Source organism: Thalassophryne amazonica, chromosome 9 (genome assembly GCF_902500255.1).
Source record: "Thalassophryne amazonica chromosome 9, fThaAma1.1, whole genome shotgun sequence".
Taxonomy (NCBI): domain Eukaryota; kingdom Metazoa; phylum Chordata; class Actinopteri; order Batrachoidiformes; family Batrachoididae; genus Thalassophryne; species Thalassophryne amazonica.
The window spans coordinates 89750063-89771118 of NC_047111.1; the positions used below are offsets into that span (position 1 = coordinate 89750063).

General features: G+C 40.1%; 1 protein-coding gene across 3 annotated transcripts in view; it reads right to left on the bottom strand.

Annotated features, from left to right (window-relative positions):
• The window catches only part of radx (RPA1 related single stranded DNA binding protein), a 36578-nt gene that overhangs the window by 4992 nt on the left and 10530 nt on the right, over window positions 1-21056 (bottom strand). Inside the window, exons 4-13 of one of the 3 annotated variants that reach the window (XM_034178742.1) lie at window positions 19209-19317; window positions 18905-19005; window positions 18652-18771; window positions 18439-18534; window positions 17929-18096; window positions 6541-6689; window positions 6349-6464; window positions 6203-6235; window positions 6053-6129; window positions 5730-5969 (exon numbers count right to left, since the gene is read on the bottom strand). In XM_034178742.1, coding sequence (XP_034034633.1) covers window positions 5730-5969; window positions 6053-6129; window positions 6203-6235; window positions 6349-6464; window positions 6541-6689; window positions 17929-18096; window positions 18439-18534; window positions 18652-18771; window positions 18905-19005; window positions 19209-19317 — 1209 coding nt within the window. Of the gene's footprint in view, window positions 1-5729; window positions 5970-6052; window positions 6130-6202; window positions 6236-6348; window positions 6465-6540; window positions 6690-17928; window positions 18097-18434; window positions 18535-18651; window positions 18772-18904; window positions 19006-19208; window positions 19318-21056 lie in introns of all 3 variants that reach the window. The other 2 variants (XM_034178743.1, XM_034178741.1) reach the window with 2 other exon arrangements.

Below are 21056 nucleotides of genomic sequence, written 5' to 3' on the forward strand. Positions count from 1 at the left end.
GTTAAAACATAAATAATGTTTTTGATTGATTGATTGAGGGGCTTCATTGAACATGTACAAACTGTACGTAAGACAATAGGATCTTAATAATTAATTAAACTGCAAATTATAAAGAAGACAATACGGCAGAGGGTATTTTAGCATTGCGTTATATTTTCATATGGTAATGTTTCAGTTTATGTTGCCTGTCTAAATTATTTTCAGGTTTGTAGTACTGTAGCCCTCAAATTGGAAATATAACGCAATACTGAAATACCCTCGGCCATATTGTCTTCTTTATACACTCAACAAAAAATGTCGCAAGATTTGAGGGAGCGTGCAATTGGCATGCTGACAGCAGGAAAGTCAACCAGAGCTGTTGCTCGTGTATTGAAAGTTCATTTCTCTACCATAAGCCGTCTCCAAAGGCATTTCAGAGAATTTGGCAGTACATCCAACCAGCCTCACAACCGCAGACCACGTGTAACCACACCAGCCCAGGACCTCCACATCCAGCATGTTCACCTCCAAGATCGTCTGAGACCAGCCACTCGGACAGCTGCTGAAACAATCGGTTTGCATAACCAAAGAATTTCTGCACAAACTGTCAGAAACCGTCTCAGGGAAGCTAATCTGCATGCTCGTCGTCCTCATCGGTGTCTCAACCTGACTCCAGTTCGTCGTCGTAACCGACTTGAGTGGGCAAATGCTCACATTCGCTGGCGTTTGGCAGGTTGGAGAGGTGTTCTATTCACGGATGAATCCCGGTTCACACTGTCCAGGGCAGATGGCAGACAGCGTGTGGCGTCGTGTGGGTGAGCGGTTTTCTGATGTCAATGTTGTGGATCGAGTGGCCCATGGTGGCGGTGGGGTTATGGTATGGGCAGGCATCTGTTATGGACGAAGAACACAAGTGCATTTTATTGATGGGATTTTGAATGCACAGAGATACCGTAAGGAGATCCTGAGGCCCATTGTTGTGCCATACATCCAAGAACATCACCTCATGTTGCAGCAGGATAATGCACGGCCCCATGTTGCAAGGATCTGTACACAATTCTTGGAAGCTGAAAATGTCCCAGCTCACTCACCGGACATGTCACCCATTGAGCATGTTTGGGATGCTCTGGACTGGCGTATATGACAGCGTGTACCAGTTCCTGCCAATATCCAGCAACTTCGCACAGCCATTGAAGAGGAGTGGACCAACATTCCACAGGCCACAATTGACAATCAATCAATCAATCAATCAATTTTTTTTTATATAGCGCCAAATCACAACAAACAGTTGCCCCAAGGCGCCTTATATTGTAAGGCAAGGCCATACAATAATTATGTAAAACCCCAACGGTCAAAACGACCCCCTGTGAGCAAGCACTTGGCTACAGTGGGAAGGAAAAACTCCCTTTTAACAGGAAGAAACCTCCAGCAGAACCAGGATCAGGGAGGGGCAGTCTTCTGCTGGGACTGGTTGGGGCTTAATTCTATTCTAGAATTAACAGGAAGCCAATGAAGAGAGGCCAATATGGGTGAGATATGCTCTCTCCTTCTAGTCCCCGTTAGTACTCTAGCTGCAGCATTTTGAATTAACTGAAGGCTTTTTAGGGAACTTTTAGGACAACCTGATAATAATGAATTACAATAGTCCAGCCTAGAGGAAATAAATGCATGAATTAGTTTTTCACCATCACTCTGAGACAAGACCTTTCTGATTTTAGAGATATTGCGTAAATGCAAAAAATCAGTCCTACATATTTGTTTAATATGCGCTTTGAATGACATATCATGATCAAAAATGACTCCAAGATTTCTCACAGTATTACTAGAGGTCAGGGTAATGCCATCCAGAGTAAGGATCTGGTTAGACACCATGTTTCTAAGATTTGTGGGGCCAAGTACAATAACTTCAGTTTTATCTGAGTTTAAAAGCAGGAAATTAGAGGTCATCCATGTCTTTATGTCTGTAAGACAATCCTGCAGTTTAGCTAATTGGTGTGTGTCCTCTGGCTTCATGGATAGATAAAGCTGGGTATCATCTGCGTAACAATGAAAATTTAAGCAATACCGTCTAATAATACTGCCTAAGGGAAGCATGTATAAAGTGAATAAAATTGGTCCTAGCACAGAACCTTGTGGAACTCCATAATTAACTTTAGTCTGTGAAGAAGATTCCCCATTTACATGAACAAATTGTAATCTATTAGACAAATATGATTCAAACCACCGCAGCGCAGTGCCTTTAATACCTATGGCATGCTCTAATCTCTGTAATAAAATTTTATGGTCAACAGTATCAAAAGCAGCACTGAGGTCTAACAGAACAAGCACAGAGATGAGTCCACTGTCCGAGGCCATAAGAAGATCATTTGTAACCTTCACTAATGCTGTTTCTGTACTATGATGAATTCTAAAACCTGACTGAAACTCTTCAAATAGACCATTCCTCTGTAGATGATCAGTTAGCTGTTTTACAACTACCCTTTCAAGAATTTGTGAGAGAAAAGGAAGGTTGGAGATTGGCCTATAATTAGCTAAGATAGCTGGGTCAAGTGATGGCTTTTTAAGTAATGGTTTAATTACTGCCACCTTAAAAGCCTGTGGTACATAGCCAACTAACAAAGATAGATTGATCATATTTAAGATCGAAGCATTAAATAATGGTAGGGCTTCCTTGAGCAGCCTGGTAGGAATGGGGTCTAATAAACATCAATCAATCAATTTCAATCAATCAATTTTTTTTATATAGCGCCAAATCACAACAAACAGTTGCCCCAAGGCGCTTTATATTGTAAGGCAAGGCCATACAATAATTATGTAAAACCCCAACGGTCAAAACGACCCCCTGTGAGCAAGCACTTGGCTACAGTGGGAAGGAAAAACTCCCTTTTAACAGGAAGAAACCTCCAGCAGAACCAGGCTCAGGGAGGGGCAGTCTTCTGCTGGGACTGGTTGGGGCTGAGGGAGAGAATCAGGAAAAAGACATGCTGTGGAGGGGAGCAGAGATCGATCACTAATGATTAAATGCAGAGTGGTGCATACAGAGCAAACAGAGAAAGAAACAGTGCATCATGGGAACCCCCCAGCAGTCTACGTCTATAGCAGCATAACTAAGGGATGGTTCAGGGTCACCTGATCCAGCCCTAACTATAAGCTTTAGCAAAAAGAAAAGTTTTAAGCCTAATCTTAAAAGTAGAGAGGGTGTCTGTCTCCCTGATCTGAATTGGGAGCTGGTTCCACAGGAGAGGAGCCTGAAAGCTGAAGGCTCTGCCTCCCATTCTACTCTTACAAACCCTAGGAACTACAAGTAAGCCTGCAGTCTGAGAGCGAAGCGCTCTATTGGGGTGATATGGTACTACGAGGTCCCTAAGATAAGATGGGACCTGATTATTCAAAACCTTATAAGTAAGAAGAAGAATTTTAAATTCTATTCTAGAATTAACAGGAAGCCAATGAAGAGAGGCCAATATGGGTGAGATATGCTCTCTCCTTCTAGTCCCCGTCAGTACTCTAGCTGCAGCATTTTGAATTAACTGAAGGCTTTTTAGGGAACTTTTAGGACAACCTGATAATAATGAATTACAATAGTCCAGCCTAGAGGAAATAAATGCATGAATTAGTTTTTCAGCATCACTCTGAGACAAGACCTTTCTGATTTTAGAGATATTGCGTAAATGCAAAAAAGCAGTCCTACATATTTGTTTAATATGCGCTTTGAATGACATATCCTGATCAAAAATGACTTCAAGATTTCTCACAGTATTACTAGAGGTCAGGGTAATGCCATCCAGAGTAAGGATCTGGTTAGACACCATGTTTCTGAGATTTGTGGGGCCAAGTACAATAACTTCAGTTTTATCTGAGTTTAAAAGCAGGAAATTAGAGGTCATCCATGTCTTTATGTCTGTAAGACAATCCTGCAGTTTAGCTAATTGGTGTATGTCCTCTGGCTTCATGGATAGATAAAGCTGGGTATCATCTGCATAACAATGAAAATTTAAGCAATACCGTCTAATAATACTGCCTAAGGGAAGCATGTATAAAGTGAATAAAATTGGTCCTAGCACAGAACCTTGTGGAACTCCATAATTAACTTTAGTCTGTGAAGAAGATTCCCCATTTACATGAACAAATTGTAATCTATTAGACAAATATGATTCAAACCACCGCAGCGCAGTGCCTGTTAAGTCTTCTATTTCCATACCATAAGTCAGAACAAGATCTAAGATATGATTAAAGTGGTGGGTGGACTCATTTACATTTTGAGCAAAGCCAATAGAGTCTAATAATACATTAAATGCAGTGTTGAGGCTGTCATTCTCAGCATCTGTGTGGATGTTAAAATCGCCCACTATAATTATCTGATCAACTCTATGCGGAGATGTGTTGCACTGCATGAGGCAAATGGTGGTCACACCAGATACTGACTAGTATCCCCCCACAATAAAACAAAACTGCACCTTTCAGAGTGGCCTTTTATTGTGGACAGTCTAAGGCACAGCTGTGCACTAATCATGGTGTCTAATCAGCATCTTGATATGGCACACCTGTGAGGTGGGATGGATTATCTCAGCAAAGGAGAAGTGCTCACTATCACAAATTTAGACTGGTTTGTGAACAATATTTGAGGGAAATGGTGATATTGTGTATGTGGAAAAAGTTTTAGATCTTTGAGTTCATCTCATACAAAATGGGAGCAAAACCAAAAGTGTTGCGTTTATATTTTTGTTGAGTGTAATTTCCAGTTGTTTAATTGGTATCCCATCGCAAACTCTCTCTCTCTCTCTCTCTCTCTCTCTCTCTCTCTCTCTCTCTCTCTCTCTCTCTCTCTCTCTCTCTCTCTCTCTCTCTCTCTCTCTCTCTCTCTCTCTCTCTCTCTCTCTCTCTCTCTCTCTCTCTCTCTCTCTCTCTCTCTCTCTCTCTCTCTCTATATATATATATAGATCCTATTGTCTTATTAACAACTTGTACATGTTCAATCAAGCCCATCTATTTTGTCACGTGATAATTTCACAAGGACCACAATGGAAATATCCGTTTATGCTTTGTGTTATGTGTGTCATTGATACAGTCACCTCTGTAAGTTTATATTAATGTTGCAGAATAAACTTAATCAGTCAATCAAACAATCATCAACAATATTTTATTTGCCTTTGAAGGGCGTCTGCAGGACGGTTTGCATGTGCGCATACATGAGCTTTTGAAAAGCACGGAAGTTACCTTTGACAGTGTGTGATGCGCATGCAAGCTGAAATGTTTCTTTCTCACTAGCTTTTACATAATATATGAGAAACATGTTAGATGTACACAGAAACGCAGCGGTTTTGGAGAGGAATCCGCAACCAGAGAGACCAGGCAGTGATGTCATCTTGTCTCTCTACTCTGACTGGCTGTCACCCCCCGCCACACACACACACACACAGACACACACACACACACACACACAAAAAACAGATTTGCATGATTCACAGCATAAAAATAGGAAACAGAATGTGACCTTTTGACCTCTTAAAATAGGTCAAGGTTGCCCATCTTTGAACTTGTCCAAGGTCTGTGTCCCAAGAATGTTCCCTGTGAACTTGAAGACCCTGGCAGTAATAGGACTGTGCTGTGCACAGACAAACGGACACAAAGCCTTCGCAGTACTCGATGGCCATATTTTGAAGACATCGAGTAATGATGACCTAACAGGGCCAATGCTCATATTTTGGATCATAACATCTGGTGTTTCTTGGCGTGAAACCATTCTTTACCTAAAATGGTTATTTGGAAGTATCCTGGGATATTAGCAGGCGGGATGTTGTCAGTGGGTTGCTGTGGGGACCAGTGTGCTGGGTGAAGGTTACCCCACTGCAGGAGGACGCTCTTTTCATCAAGCGTGAACATCTGACAAACGCTGTCTTGGTGCAGAACGCCATGAGACAAATGTTCAGACACTTGTGTTTGCTGCTGCGGCCAGCCATGGCTTTCCCAGCATAATCCATCAGACTCTGCTGGAAACAAACATCAGGGAGAATAACTCTTACAAAGTGTGTAAAGGTGACATAAAGTACTGGACAGGAATGCTGCAGCAGACCTTGGTGTTCCTCTGAGACAGAGTTGTTCTCTTCTGCCTCCTCTTGACCCTCCGATGCCTTTTTACATTTTGGAAACCTGTAAAAGAGAAATGACCTGAGGAAAGCTGAAGTGGTTTCCTGATGAACTGTGTGTACTGAATGTTCAGTACCTTTTAGCTGGCTTGCAGGATGTCTGGACATCACTGAAAAATGTGGTATTTACAGTATAGCACATTTATTCAGATCATTAAAAGTACATGCTGACAGAACTGTCCTAATGTGCTTGTATCATCCACCACAGCAGAAATAAACATACCTCATTTCCGTTCTCCATTTCCTTTTGCTTTCTGACATTTTCTCATTGGGTGTTTGGCTGCTCGTCATGGGATCAGCATGTGTGTCTGATACAGTCACTTCACAAACATCTGACCCCTGCCACAAAAAAAAGCACACTTTATGTTGAAATGATAAGAAGCACTGCTAATTCTTTGAAAATAATGACTGCTACCTGTTTGCCTTGTGCTTCTTGTGACTCTGGGTATTTCACATATCGCACCGCTGTTATCTGCCCTTGAATTGCAAGCCGCTTATGCTCTCTGTATTGTAGGGATTCTAACTCCTGCTTTAAGTCAGTGGCAGCAACCAGAGGAATTTGTGCTGGAAGACAATGCACACAGCATATTTAATCCAAGCATTTCACCAAAAGAAAAAGAAATCACAATATAAAACTAATATAAAACTATCTTCAAAATATGTCCGTGTAGGTTCTCAGTCGTACAGGTCACAGTCGTCGTTAAATTTTGGAGGTGATCTGGATCTGGATTCTGGATCAAGGTTTAGGGAATAACCCTGTTGTGTCTGATGATTTGCGGACGTTCATGCTGGATTACATTCACAAATATCCGTTTTACCAGCTCCACTAACGCGCCGCCGGTTAAACTCAATTTGCGACCGTAATCCAGCATGAACGTCCGCAAATCATCAGACACAACAGTGGTATTCCCATTCTAATCCAATTCCATTGTTTACACGGTTTATTGTTCTGTAAGGAATTCAGTTGGCGAATCGTTGTGAAAGGGTGTGGTGGGCTCGCCAAAGCTTACTGTAGCAACAGCGGCTTCATGCCAAACTGGAAATTCTGTGAGCAGACTCACAGATTTCTCCATCTCATCAGCTGCATTGAGTTAAATCCATCAATCAATCAATCCAGTTAAATCCATTAAATCCACGCATTTTGGCATAGTCGTCGCTGCACTAGTTTCTGTCGCTCTCAACTGATGCAATTATTGACACCTCCGCAGCAACGCAGTCAGTGCATGGAGTAATACATCAAATGTGAAACGGTCTAATATTTTGCCACAGTCTACTCAATATTTAATGGTCTGAAATCTCACACGATTAACCAATCAGATTTGTGGAATAAATGTAACTGGATTAGAATTCCCTTTATATAGGCTTTGAAGGATTACGGAAAAACTACTACTTCACGGATTCTCACCAAATCTGGACCACAGATAGATATTAGGGCATGGAAGACTCCACTGAAATTTGGAGGTGATCCAGATCGGGATTGGCGGACGTCAGAAATGTCAGATTGCTCTTTTTTTTTTTTGTTTGTTTGTTTTTTAATCCTTGTGTGCAGCGGAGATAGGTTAAACAAATAATGCGAGCTTAGTTTACATATTTAATGCATCAGTGATCAGTTTGGCAATACAATTTCAACTTATTTTGCTAGTATAAACCATTCCTTGAAATACTGAAAATAAAACCTGGCAAACTTTCATATATATGATTCAGACGATTCAGACAACTTTATTGTTCCCTAAAAGGGCAAGTCATTTCACACCCAATTACTTCAGACAAATATACAGCAATTAATCCACAATTATTACTAGTTGAACATAATAATGGCACACATCAGAATTAAAACAACCCCACATATGCATTTGATTGTTTATGTACGCTAAGCTTTGAAATGGTCCGTCATCCGAATTGAGGAAATGTGAGTGTGGGGGGGCCGCAGAAACACGTGGTCGCACAGCCAGCTTGGGGGGAAATGGGGTGCTGCTGCAGCTAAAGCCGCACTGCACCCCGGAGGGGGAAGGGGGTGGCATGAGCAGGAGCCAGGATGGGGTGGGGGATGGGGACAGGAACACAAAGGAGGGGTAGGGGTGGGAGCATGCATATTAGTCACTGTCCATGTGTGAGTGGCAGATTAGTTAAGTTTATGTCAGTTTATGTCCATGTGTGCGTAAAGTCTGACGTTGCTCAGCAACAGCAGGCTGGGGGGGGGGGGGGGGGGGGTAGATAGATAAAAACGGGGGAGCCGAATTCCTTCACCAAGGCCGTAGATCCTTCTGGGGGAAGAGCAGGGCATTTGACCTTCAGGAGCCAGTAAGGCTGCCATGTTGATGTTAGGCGGAGAGATACAGAATTCCTTTTACTGCATCAATGGAGTCCAATTTTATGAAGGATATTCCCCGGTCCTCAGCAACACATTCTTTTGCAATGCACTGATATGCTCCAAGATGGTATCCATTTTGCGTTTGAGTTCAAGAGTTAACGCAGTCTGAGATTGCATCGCCTTGCCCAACTCATTAATCATTATGGACAGATGAGGGGACAAGATTTTGGTAGCAGCAGTCTCGCTAATATGCCTGTAGGTCAGGGCAGTGCACAAACCAATCAGCGCCAAACCTCCCACCATAAAAGCGAATAGAAATCATCAACGTCTTCCACAGAGAGTGGAGCAAAGCATGCCACGCTCCATTTCTCTCAAGTGTCAGTCACAATCAAGGTGTCTTAAGGTGTGTCACCTTAAGACAAAAATCAAAGTAAGTATTTTTCTTTGAATTGAGACCCATTATGAAGACCAATGTCTAGTGCAATATAATCCAAAATTTTATTCATGTATCTCTAGCCAATTTTTTTGGTGACAATATTAAGACGAAGAGGCAAAGTCACATTTTGACCGTCACAGACTCTACAATAGAAAGGATATCCTTAATACAAGAGTCATTTATTTTACTATTTACATAAAAAAAAAAAAAATCGGTATATGTTTTGGTTATAAGGCTTAAACTGTATTCTTCAATATAGATAGAGCACTTCATCATGGCTACTCATAGAATCATCCATGTACTATTTTAAAACTATATGTCACGGACTCTACATGCTACCTATAGCCTTCATCATAACAGGTATAGGACCTAATTATTTATTCCATTCAACTTATATCCTCTAATTATCCTAACATAGGACAATAAAACTACCTAAGTTACATTCACCCTGATATTATTTTTAAATATAGGTATGTCACGGACTCTACAGGATTTTCTGAACATCTGAGACCATGCAGTGCGATCATCACCAAAAACAAAATATTGCTCTGGCCGCATTAAATCTTTTTGTTAATTTTTTTAGACACCCTTGAGACTTCAAATAACATTATTTAAAGACCAAAGGATGACTTTTTATTGTTTTCATTCAGCATTTCCATTCAATATTGTCTTAAAAATGAAATTTTACAACGGTGTAACTCATTTCTGTAAAACTATGTAGCTGTCTCTTGGATCACCCGAAACTGATGAAATTTTCTGAAAACAGAAAACAGGTATTTGTTTATATCATAGAAGATAAGATAAGAAAAGCCTTTATTCATCCCTCAATGGGGAAATTTCAGTGTCACATCGCAGCATAGAACAGTAGGAATAGAAGGGCATGCAATAAAACAACAAGCATCTCTTAAAAACAAGAACAAGAACAACATTTACATAAAAGACTACCACACCTTTATTGTTATACAATAAAACATGCTGCATCAATTTTAAAGTGACACCAAATAACGCCTAATTTCATTTAAAAATGCACCACGTTTCTGGTCATAACTTGTTAAATATTAGGATTAATCAAACCATTTTTTTGGCAACATGAAGTTTTTTTTCATATGCAGATGCTGAAAGCAAAAGTACATCTTCATGACATATGATTTAGTGTTTCTGATATGATAACATCTGTATTTTGTATCTATAGTCTTGATTGTGACCGACCCGTCAGGCACTGAGAGCATAGCCTGCTGAGTAGGTTCCATCAGGGCATGTGGGGACCCCCAGCCCTGATTTCCTTGTAGAAAAAAGCTGATCAATTCCATGGTTAATCCAAATCTTAATTTGAAGAATTCACAGTCTGGTGAACCTGGCAGTTTGAAGGTCGGAGCAGAATAGAGAACATGATGCAAGACTGTTCTTAACTAGCTGCTGTATTTGGAGGCCATACACCTCCACCAGAGTAGCTATCAGCTACACTGGCGGGTAAAAGAGAGCAATCACAATTTGCCTCTCCTGAGATTCTATTTCTCTAATGAAGGAATTAAAGCCCTTTTCACACCAGCGCAAATGTAGAGTTGCATTGTGTTGCGTTTAGAGTACGCCCGAAATGCGCACATACTCTGCATTTTTCCTGCGGAATTGCGCGTCGTTGCATTCGTAGATTTGCTTGCAGCTGCGTACGTTTGCTTTTAATGTATGCCTACTGTTGTGTGTAGTCCTTGGCGCTATTTAAAACCAATTCAACTCTTTTTCAGTTCACTCCTGCCGGCTGTACAGAACACATTACTGCACTTGGAAAACAGTGGACTGTATTATGATGTTTTTAGAGTTCCATTACTGCCACGTATGTAGCCATACCTGCTATTTTCTGCCTCTGTGGAAGTGTGCTCCATTCTCAAAATGGTTCATGAAAAGCAAACGGCACTCACATTTTCTGACGTACGGTGGGACAAACTATTGTCTCATCACAGCTCGTAACATCAGATCACAAAGTTCAGAGTCTGTTCCCTGTGCAGGCTGGTGTGTGATGGCGCACGGTTGCGTTCCTAGACTTGCTTATATTAGATTAGTATGGTTGCTCTGTCAAACCATTTATTAAAAACGCTGGCATAAATTAATGCGGCCGTCACCCCTTGACCAGTGTATGCCAACAGCCCCGTTTCCACCAAGTGGCTCAGGACGGTACTGCATGGTGTGGTGCAGGTCAGAAACAGAGTAATTTAACTTTTTTTTTTGTCTTGGTGTATCATTTTCATTGTGTACAGAATGCTGATGAGTCTGGCTGTGGTAAACGCTGCCGTGAATGAAGCGCTGTGAGTCAAACTTTTAAAGCGTTGGTTGCTCCAATCAGGTCCGCTGATCGGATTAGACCTGATCGTGGTTGACTGGCGCTTTAAAAATTTAAATCATCACAGTGCTTCTGTCTGACCAGATAGGATCAGAGCACGACACTGGTACCCTCTGAGAAACTTGTTTTAAAATGCTACATTTCCTGCCACAGCAGGAATTAAAAGTATTTTCAGATGTCGTTTTCCAAAATCAAACGCTTTATGTGGATATGTGTCCATCAGACTGTGATGATGGATTGGACTGAAGAGAACAGGTAATATTTAATCCGTGTGTGAACAAAACAGTCTGTCCGCATGAAACAGATCACAAAGATCAGATTCCGCTGTGTGCCCCCCCCCCAAAATAAGTAGAAAATATTGCCATAACATCCAGTTTCTTGTCAGCATTCAAGAGAGGGAGACAGAGGAGTGAGTGCTGTGTCTCCGCTCCCCTCTTCACTCTGGATGCACTCATTTTTGGATGTGTACATTAGCGCCATGTTACACAGACTTGCATGCAGTAGCGCCGTATTGTGCAGACCTGCTTAAAAACTTTGTGCTTTCTGCGTCCAGTGCTCTACGCAGAAAAAATTAAACAGGTAAATTTTTTGCGTTCTCCGCGTGTAGCCCTCAGCATACTCCTGTGTAGGGAGCAAAAACTCGCCGTAGAGCTGCTTAACTCTGTGTAGACGGTATGCCACAATACGCAACTCGACGTTTGTGCCGATGTGAAAGGGGCTTAAAAATGACCTGACTTCTTACTGGTGGTTGAGGCTAGGGATGGGTAACGAGAACCAGTTCCTTTCGGGTATCATTAAGAAATGATTCGATCCACCGACATCAATCAATCAATCAATTTTTTTATATAGCGCCAAATCACAACAAACAGTTGCCCCAAGGCGCTTTATATTGTAAGGCAAGGCCATACAATAATTATGTAAAACCCCAACGGTCAAAATGACCCCCTGTGAGCAAGCACTTGGCTACAGTGGGAAGGAAAAACTCCCTTTTAACAGGAAGAAACCTCCAGCAGAACCAGGCTCAGGGAGGGGCAGTCCTCTGCTGGGACTGGTTGGGGCTGAGGGAGAGAACCAGGAAAAAGACATGCTGTGGAGGGGAGCAGAGATCGATCACTAATGATTAAATGCAGAGTGGTGCATACAGAGCAAACAGAGAAAGAAACAGTGCATCATGGGAACCCCCCAGCAGTCTACGTCTATAGCAGCATAACTAAGGGATGGTTCAGGGTCACCTGATCCAGCCCTAACTATAAGCTTTAGCAAAAAGGAAAGTTTTAAGCCTAATCTTAAAAGTAGAGAGGGTGTCTGTCTCCCTGATCTGAATTGGGAGCTGGTTCCACAGGAGAGGAGCCTGAAAGCTGAAGGCTCTGCCTCCCATTCTACTCTTACAAACCCTAGGAACTACAAGTAAGCCTGCAGTCTGAGAGCGAAGCGCTCTATTGGGGTGATATGGTACTACAAGGTCCCTAAGATAAGATGGGACCTGATTATTCAAAACCTTATAAGTAAGAAGAAGAATTTTAAATTCTATTCTAGAATTAACAGGAAGCCAATGAAGAGAGGCCAATATGGGTGAGATATGCTCTCTCCTTCTAGTCCCCGTCAGTACTCTAGCTGCAGCATTTTGAATTAACTGAAGGCTTTTTAGGGAACTTTTAGGACAACCTGATAATAATGAATTACAATAGTCCAGCCTAGAGGAAATAAATGCATGAATTAGTTTTTCAGCATCACTCTGAGACAAGACCTTTCTGATTTTAGAGATATTGCGTAAATGCAAAAAAGCAGTCCTACATATTTGTTTAATATGCGCTTTGAATGACATATCCTGATCAAAAATGACTCCAAGATTTCTCACAGTATTACTAGAGGTCAGGGTAATGCCATCCAGAGTAAGGATCTGGTTAGACACCATGTTTCTGAGATTTGTGGGGCCAAGTACAATAACTTCAGTTTTATCTGAGTTTAAAAGCAGGAAATTAGAGGTCATCCATGTCTTTATGTCTGTAAGACAATCCTGCAGTTTAGCTAATTGGTGTATGTCCTCTGGCTTCATGGATAGATAAAGCTGGGTATCATCTGCATAACAATGAAAATTTAAGCAATACCGTCTAATAATACTGCCTAAGGGAAGCATGTATAAAGTGAATAAAATTGGTCCTAGCACAGAACCTTGTGGAACTCCATAATTAACTTTAGTCTGTGAAGAAGATTCCCCATTTACATGAACAAATTGTAATCTATTAGACAAATATGATTCAAACCACCGCAGCGCAGTGCCTTTAATACCTACAGCATGCTCTAATCTCTGTAATAAAATTTTATGGTCAACAGTATCAAAAGCAGCACTGAGGTCTAACAGAACAAGCACAGAGATGAGTCCACTGTCCGAGGCCATAAGAAGATCATTTGTAACCTTCACTAATGCTGTTTCTGTACTATGATGAATTCTAAAACCTGACTGAAACTCTTGATGGTTTGGATGAAGTAACTAATGAAAATAACTCAGACAGAACAATCGGAGAGAAAGAGTCTAACCAAATACCGGCATCACTGAAAGCAGCCAAAGATAACGATACGTCTTTGGGATGGTTATGAGTAATTTTTTCTCTAATAGTTAAAATTTTGTTAGCAAAGAAAGTCATGAAGTCATTACTAGTTAAAGTTAATGGAATACTCAGCTCAATAGAGCTCTGACTCTTTGTCAGCCTGGCTACAGTGCTGAAAAGAAACCTGGGGTTGTTCTTATTTTCTTCAATTAGTGATGAGTAGAAAGATGTCCTAGCTTTACGGAGGGCTTTTTTATAGAGCAACAGACTCTTTTTCCAGGCTAAGTGAAGATCTTCTAAATTAGTGAGACGCCATTTCCTCTCCAACTTACGGGTTATCTGCTTTAAGCTGCGAGTTTGTGAGTTATACCACGGAGTCAGGCACTTCTGATTTAAAGCTCTCTTTTTCAGAGGAGCTACAGCATCCAAAGTTGTCTTCAATGAGGATGTAAAACTATTGACGAGATACTCTATCTCACTTACAGAGTTTAGGTAGCTACTGTGCACTGTGTTGTTATATGGCATTAGAGAACATAAAGAAGGAATCATATCCTTAAACCTAGTTACAGTGCTTTCTGAAAGACTTCTAGTGTAATGAAACTTATTCCCCACTGCTGGGTAGTCCATCAGAGTAAATGTAAATGTTATTAAGAAATGATCAGACAGAAGGGAGTTTTCAGGGAATACTGTTAAGTCTTCTATTTCCATACCATAAGTCAGAACAAGATCTAAGATATGATTAAAGTGGTGGGTGGACTCATTTACATTTTGAGCAAAGCCAATAGAGTCTAATAATAGATTAAATGCAGTGTTGAGGCTGTCATTCTCAGCATCTGTGTGGATGTTAAAATCGCCCACTATAATTATCTGATCAACTCTATGCGGAGGAGATGTGTTGCACTGCATGAGGCAAATGGTGGTCACACCAGATACTGACTAGTATCCCCCCCCAATAAAACAAAACTGCACCTTTCAGAGTGGCCTTTTATTGTGGACAGTCTAAGGCACACCTGTGCACTAATCATGGTGTCTAATCAGCATCTTGATATGGCACACCTGTGAGGTGGGATGGATTATCTCAGCAAAGGAGAAGTGCTCACTATCACAGATTTAGACTGGTTTGTGAACAATATTTGAGGGAAATGGTGATATTGTGTATGTGGAAAAAGTTTTAGATCTTTGAGTTCATCTCATACAAAATGGGAGCAAAACCAAAAGTGTTGCGTTTATATTTTTGTTGAGTGTAATTTCCAGTTGTTTAATTGGTATCCCATCGCAAACTCTCTCTCTCTCTCTCTATATATATATATAAAGATCCTATTGTCTTATTAACAACTTGTACATGTCTGAGTCCACTGTCCGAGGCCATAAGAAGATCATTTGTAACCTTCACTAATGCCGTTTCTGTACTATGATGAATTCTAAAACCTGACTGAAACTCTTCAAATAGACCATTCCTCTGCAGATGATCAGTTAGCTGTTTTACAACTACCCTTTCAAGAATTTTTGAAACGCTAACGTTTTTGCTTATTGGTCCTTCAGAGTGGCCGTTGTTTTTGGGGGTGGTTGTGAGGAAAATGATCATTTCTCTACATTGATTACAGACCCTGCAGCGGGTCTGTGATCAACGTTTCTGCAGCGCAGAGCTTGTTTATATATTAATAATAATAGCAACCACAACAATAATAGTAATAATAACTAATTTAATGATTAGTTATTAATAACTAATATATAACTAATATAATAACTTATCTAATGATTAGTTAATGTATACAATTTTAGAGAAAGAGACAAAAAGAACCTGAATAAAAACACAACAGAAAATATAAAACCAACTAACAATGAACATACATAAATAAATACATACATACATACAGAAATAAATAAGTGTTTCCTGTGAACACCTAGTGACTCTTACACCTCCACTTCATCCCTGTCTCATTTACGTTTAATGACAATTTGTTTCGGTCAAACCATATTTTCAATTTGTTAATTTCTTCAGTGATTTCCTCCAGAACTATCTGCCAAGCTGGAAAACTGATGCATCCTAGTAAGAGCAGAATACTACAGGAATGAATTTGAATAAGGAATGTTTTTTTTCCTCACCAAAATGGATGCTGCACTCACTGCAGTTTATTGTCTGGAATAGTCCCAGAACGCATTTCAGAGCTTCTACAATTCAAACATTTTCATGCGGGTGGTGGGGGGTAATTTTGGTTTCAGCTTTTTTTGTTTTTCACCACTTTCATCCCTGAATATGTCAATTGTGAGTCACTTTTGTGCAGATTAACATCACTAACTGGGACTCCTGTCTTGTTGGGAGAAAGAAACAAGAATTGTCCTCTGTTCTGTTCACACAGCTCCAAATGCTGTGCGGCTCTCTGCTGAGTCAAGTTAGAATGATAGAGTCCAGTCGGAATTAATAACTTCAAAGCGAAACGCAATTTTGTTTATTTTTATTTATGTCCAGTTTATATATAAACTGGACATAAATAAAATATTATATATATATATATATATAAAATACTATTATATAGTATTATATATTTCATATTTATTTACTTTAAGAGTCAATGAAATACATAGAAAACCTGTAAAGCCTACTTTTAGTACAAAATTCACAAGAGGTATCGATAAGGGAATCGATAAGGAATCGGATCGATAAGCAGAATCAATAATGGCATCGATATCGATAAAATCTTATCAATACCCATCCCTAGTTGAGGCTAATATTCCTCATTATATAACTCATAAATAGATCTTGTCATTTGATTGGTGGTTTGTATGTTACGCGATATTGTTCATTTGTCCCATTTGCAATTTTGTTATAATTACCGTGCAATTTTGGTTCCATACATTTTGTATCATTGCACACCACGACCACCTTAATGTAAAAACACAATGTATTGCTTTTGCGTGCATACAGCAATCAAGCACTGACGGACTACACATTCACACTAGCAGTCTTGCAACCTTTGACACGGCGATGGCGCTTAAAAACCAACATGGCAGGGTTTGTTTTGGTGACATACGATGATTTGAAAAAGCTTACTGACATTGACTGACTGTTTTTGTAAGTTGACTGAGAACAATTTTGGATTGGATTGCTATTTAACCTCTTGACCTCAAAGGACCAGTGATGTACACAAAAATATTAGTCCCTTTTCTCTTTTTTATAAATTAATAGAATATCAAATGACAAGGATCTATTTTAGGTGTTATATAAAACAAATAATGAATGTTTTTTCATCCACGCTACGCTTCATTGAATGGATCATTTAATCTTTCACCGAATGAAATATTCTTACCATTGCACTCATAAACATTCATTATTTGTATACTATAGCAACAAGCAAGTTCTCCATCAATGCGTACAGGAATGAAGCTAATCCTGCACAAAATGGGATTTTGCAATCTGGCATGCAGCAGTTGTACTGGCATAGTCTTTAATCCAGTTTGTACATATCACTGGACCAAGTAGAAAATGTTTCACTTTTGTACAATCACAGTGTGCAAGTGCTGCTCTCACAGACAGCAATGGCAGAATTTTCCATCATCTTCTCATTGAGAACAACAGAATTCTTGTTTTACCATCATCTGCATATCACCAACATATGAATGCAATTTCACAAGCACTTTTCTGGGATCTTCTGTGTCAGATTTGCAAACAATAGGCTATCCTGGCTATTCAATGAGCTGTAACAATGGTGCTCAGCACTGATCGGGGTGAAGGTGGAGCCAGAATACTGGCTGCTGCAAATGGAATGCATGCGGCACCTGTTGGTAAGTTTTTTAAACCTCCAATTGAACCCAGTGGAAGGATCTCAGAAGAGCCCAATTCTCATTTTTATTTGTGTCAGATCTCTATAGCATCACAAGGTGACAATGTTCCATAACAGGATCAATGCTGGCAGTGGCATCAAAATTAAAGAAAAGATAAAAGCAAAAAAATTCAGGTTGATCACCATAAAGCTTTACTGGGTTACCCAGCTACAATGTTCATCATTGTCCAAAATTCCATTCATTTCCAGAATCCAATGTCTGAGTTTTAGCACTGGAGAAAAAAGAAATGCAAAAACTACAAGTACATATCCAGAGAATATACTGTATATTCTGAAAACAGAAACATTAAAATACAACAGTTCTCAAATCATGTTCTTTTAAATGCTGACCTGAGGGATCTGCCATTGATTGAGTATATATCTGTGGAGCATGAGGGTAGCAGTAGCCACCACCAACCGCAGTCTTCTGGAGGACAACGTTGTCCTTCAACGTCTTGGTCCACTGAATAAAGGTCTTCACTCTGGGCTCTCTGACATATGGCTGACCTTTGTGAAAGCCTGTTGTGGAAACAGAGAACATCTTAGGTTTGACTAATGCGAGCAAACCCAGATGACAAAAGGTGCTAAATCACCTATTTATTCACAGTTAAAGGCCAATATGTGTTTGGATGCTATGAACCCAAGCCACCAAAACTACGACTTTACTTCAGTAACAATATCTTTAAAATGACTTTTTGGGACATAATCATGGACTGACAAACATAAAAGCAAACAGAATGAATAAAACACCAACTTCAGTGGGCTTTGTCCAGCAGCGTAGCGGTGATACAGTTTCAGCAAACGCTGACCACTCATTTAGGTAATTAACTGATAATCACACATTGTTTCAGCTGTGCTAACCTGTAACGAACATCTGTGTCTCACAGCTGCTCGTCAGGTACGGCAATGAGCCTTCAACTTGGCAAACTCTCATCTGAGTGCAAACCAGGTACGACACTGTGGAGGAGACACTGACACAGTGAACAAACTGCAGATACCCTTTATTAGAAAGAGCTAGCAATAACCCCATCACGTGTACTCTACATACATGTACAAAACAGCTGATGTACTTACTGGGGCAAATATGACTGAACATTTCAGATTGAGAAGAAGAAAAAAGTTCAAGGATGAAAGGGTGATCAGATGTTCCGTCCACCGCGTGGACCCACCGATACGTCCAGTATTTTTCTGGACCTTAAAGACAAAACCTGGTCAGTCACCAACTAACTGAATTTAACTCAAGTAAAACTCAACAACACTACTACAACAACTCTACTTCAACTTTAACAAAAAATGTTCAGGTTCAATCCAAAACATGATTTCTTACCTTTGTTCCCTCGACTCTTGACTCTTTCAACCCGACCTACAAATGTTACCAAACCGATGACATCACACACTGAATTGTTGGCTAATTCTTCCACCTCAGATCTATGAGAAACATATTTAATAAATAATGTACAAAGATGGAAATCATATTAATAACTGGATGAGCATCTATCCAGATATGCAGGAACATTCATGCAATGTGTATTTTGCATCTGCATAAACCAAAATGGTAAAATGGCAGCATGCACACCTGAAAGAACAGTTGAAGGAGAAAGACAGAAAAGTAATAAAAGCCAACTAATAACCTGGTGGTAAACTGGTAGGCAACATCAGGGAGGCCCCACTGAGGCTGTACACTCTTTGGTGAGACCACAGTGATGACTGAAGTCGGGTTGCGAGGGTTCAAACAGATTTCTGGGGAAAACATACACGAAGACAATATGAACAGAAATGTAAGCAAATGGAATAATTCAACAGGATGTTGAAACAATTTGTAAATTATTTTAAGAGCATGAACATTTTAACTGCATTGTTATGGTTTGGTGGCCCAGTAACTGTTAACTATTACATCAACAGGGATACGTACTCTCTGAGTACACCTGCCAAGGAGGTTGTTTTCAATGCTGTTTGACTGTTAACAGGATTACGCAAAAACTACTGACCTGACTTTCTTAAAACTTGGGAGAAGGGTGGAGTCTAGACCAAGAAGGAAACCATTAACATTTACAGCAAATCCATTTTTTAAGCGATAATGCAGACAAACAACATCTGTGTATTATCTCCTGAGAAATACATGAAATTGTGCAAAATTCTTCTCTCACAATTTAAAAGAAAGCAAATAAATAACTAAATAAATCTTGGATCTGTCCATTAATTGGATCCTCTAACACATACACAGCACTGAATACATAACATTCTAGGGAAAGGGTTAAAAAAGTATACGGAGAGTGCCAGTGTTTAAGAAGAGGTGAGATTTACTTTGTGGGTGGAGGTATGTGCTCTCCAATTGCCATTCTAGTTTATTCAGTCATATTTTCAAGACAAATAAATGCTAAGCAGAGGAGTGGAAACAAGAGCTAATCAATTTGTCTGATACGAAATAACTATAAAGTAAATTCTTTCTGTATGCTTGAGGTCATCACAGCAAATCAGAGGATGGCTCTGCATGTTGATCTGACAATGTTTATGCTAGATCTCCTTCCTGACTCAACTCTGTATTACACGGAGAATGGGCACAGATGGTCTTGAAACAGGAACCTTGTTTTGGAAGTAAGTGCACTAATCACTTGGAGACCACACTGTCCTGATATAAAATAACAACATGAATATTTTGTCAGGTAACAACTAAACAAAACAGAGTGTCATCAGTTGTTAAAAATTTAGGCGGCCAAGCAGTTAACTGCACTTGTTTTCTGTGCGGAAGGTTCCCAGTGCAAACCCATCCCTGTCCCATTCTCCATGTAATACAGAAGTGTGTCACAAAGAGTAAAATTGTGCCAAATCAACATGCAGATCCATCTCGGATGTGCTGTCATGAGCCTGAGTGAAAACAAGGGCACAGCCAAAGGAATTTACTGACAGCTACACTTTATCCCTCCTTTCAATTCATCTATATTATAATAGCCAATAGGCCTCTGTGTGTGTGTGTGTGTGCGCGCGCGCGTATGGCTTTGATCATGCAAAAACCAGGGAGAGCTGACATTTGCTATTTGGCATGTTTATGTATTTTGAATCAAGGATGAACGCTGTGAAAACAAAGTTGATGGGACAAATATTTTTGGAGAAATTAGCAATTTTAGCTTACCAATAAACAATGGACATTGTGTTGCAATGCACCATAGGAGTTCAGGGTTTTGAGGTTTTAAATGTTGTTATTGTGGTTTATGTTAGTTTAACAGTATTGTTAGTGTGATTGATTTACTACAATTCTGGTGAATTGTGATCTGTAGTCATGTTCACAGTCTGAGATGTTCACAGTGGACTGTGAACATCACAGTCTATGGAGACTCCTGTATGATCTCATCTGTCAACCTTTCCATCACCATTGAAAAAAAGAATGGACTCTAGATGATCCTTGATGTAATCCCACCTCCACCTTGAATGAGTCAATCATTCCTACTGGACATCTCACTACTGTTACACTATCCTTGTAC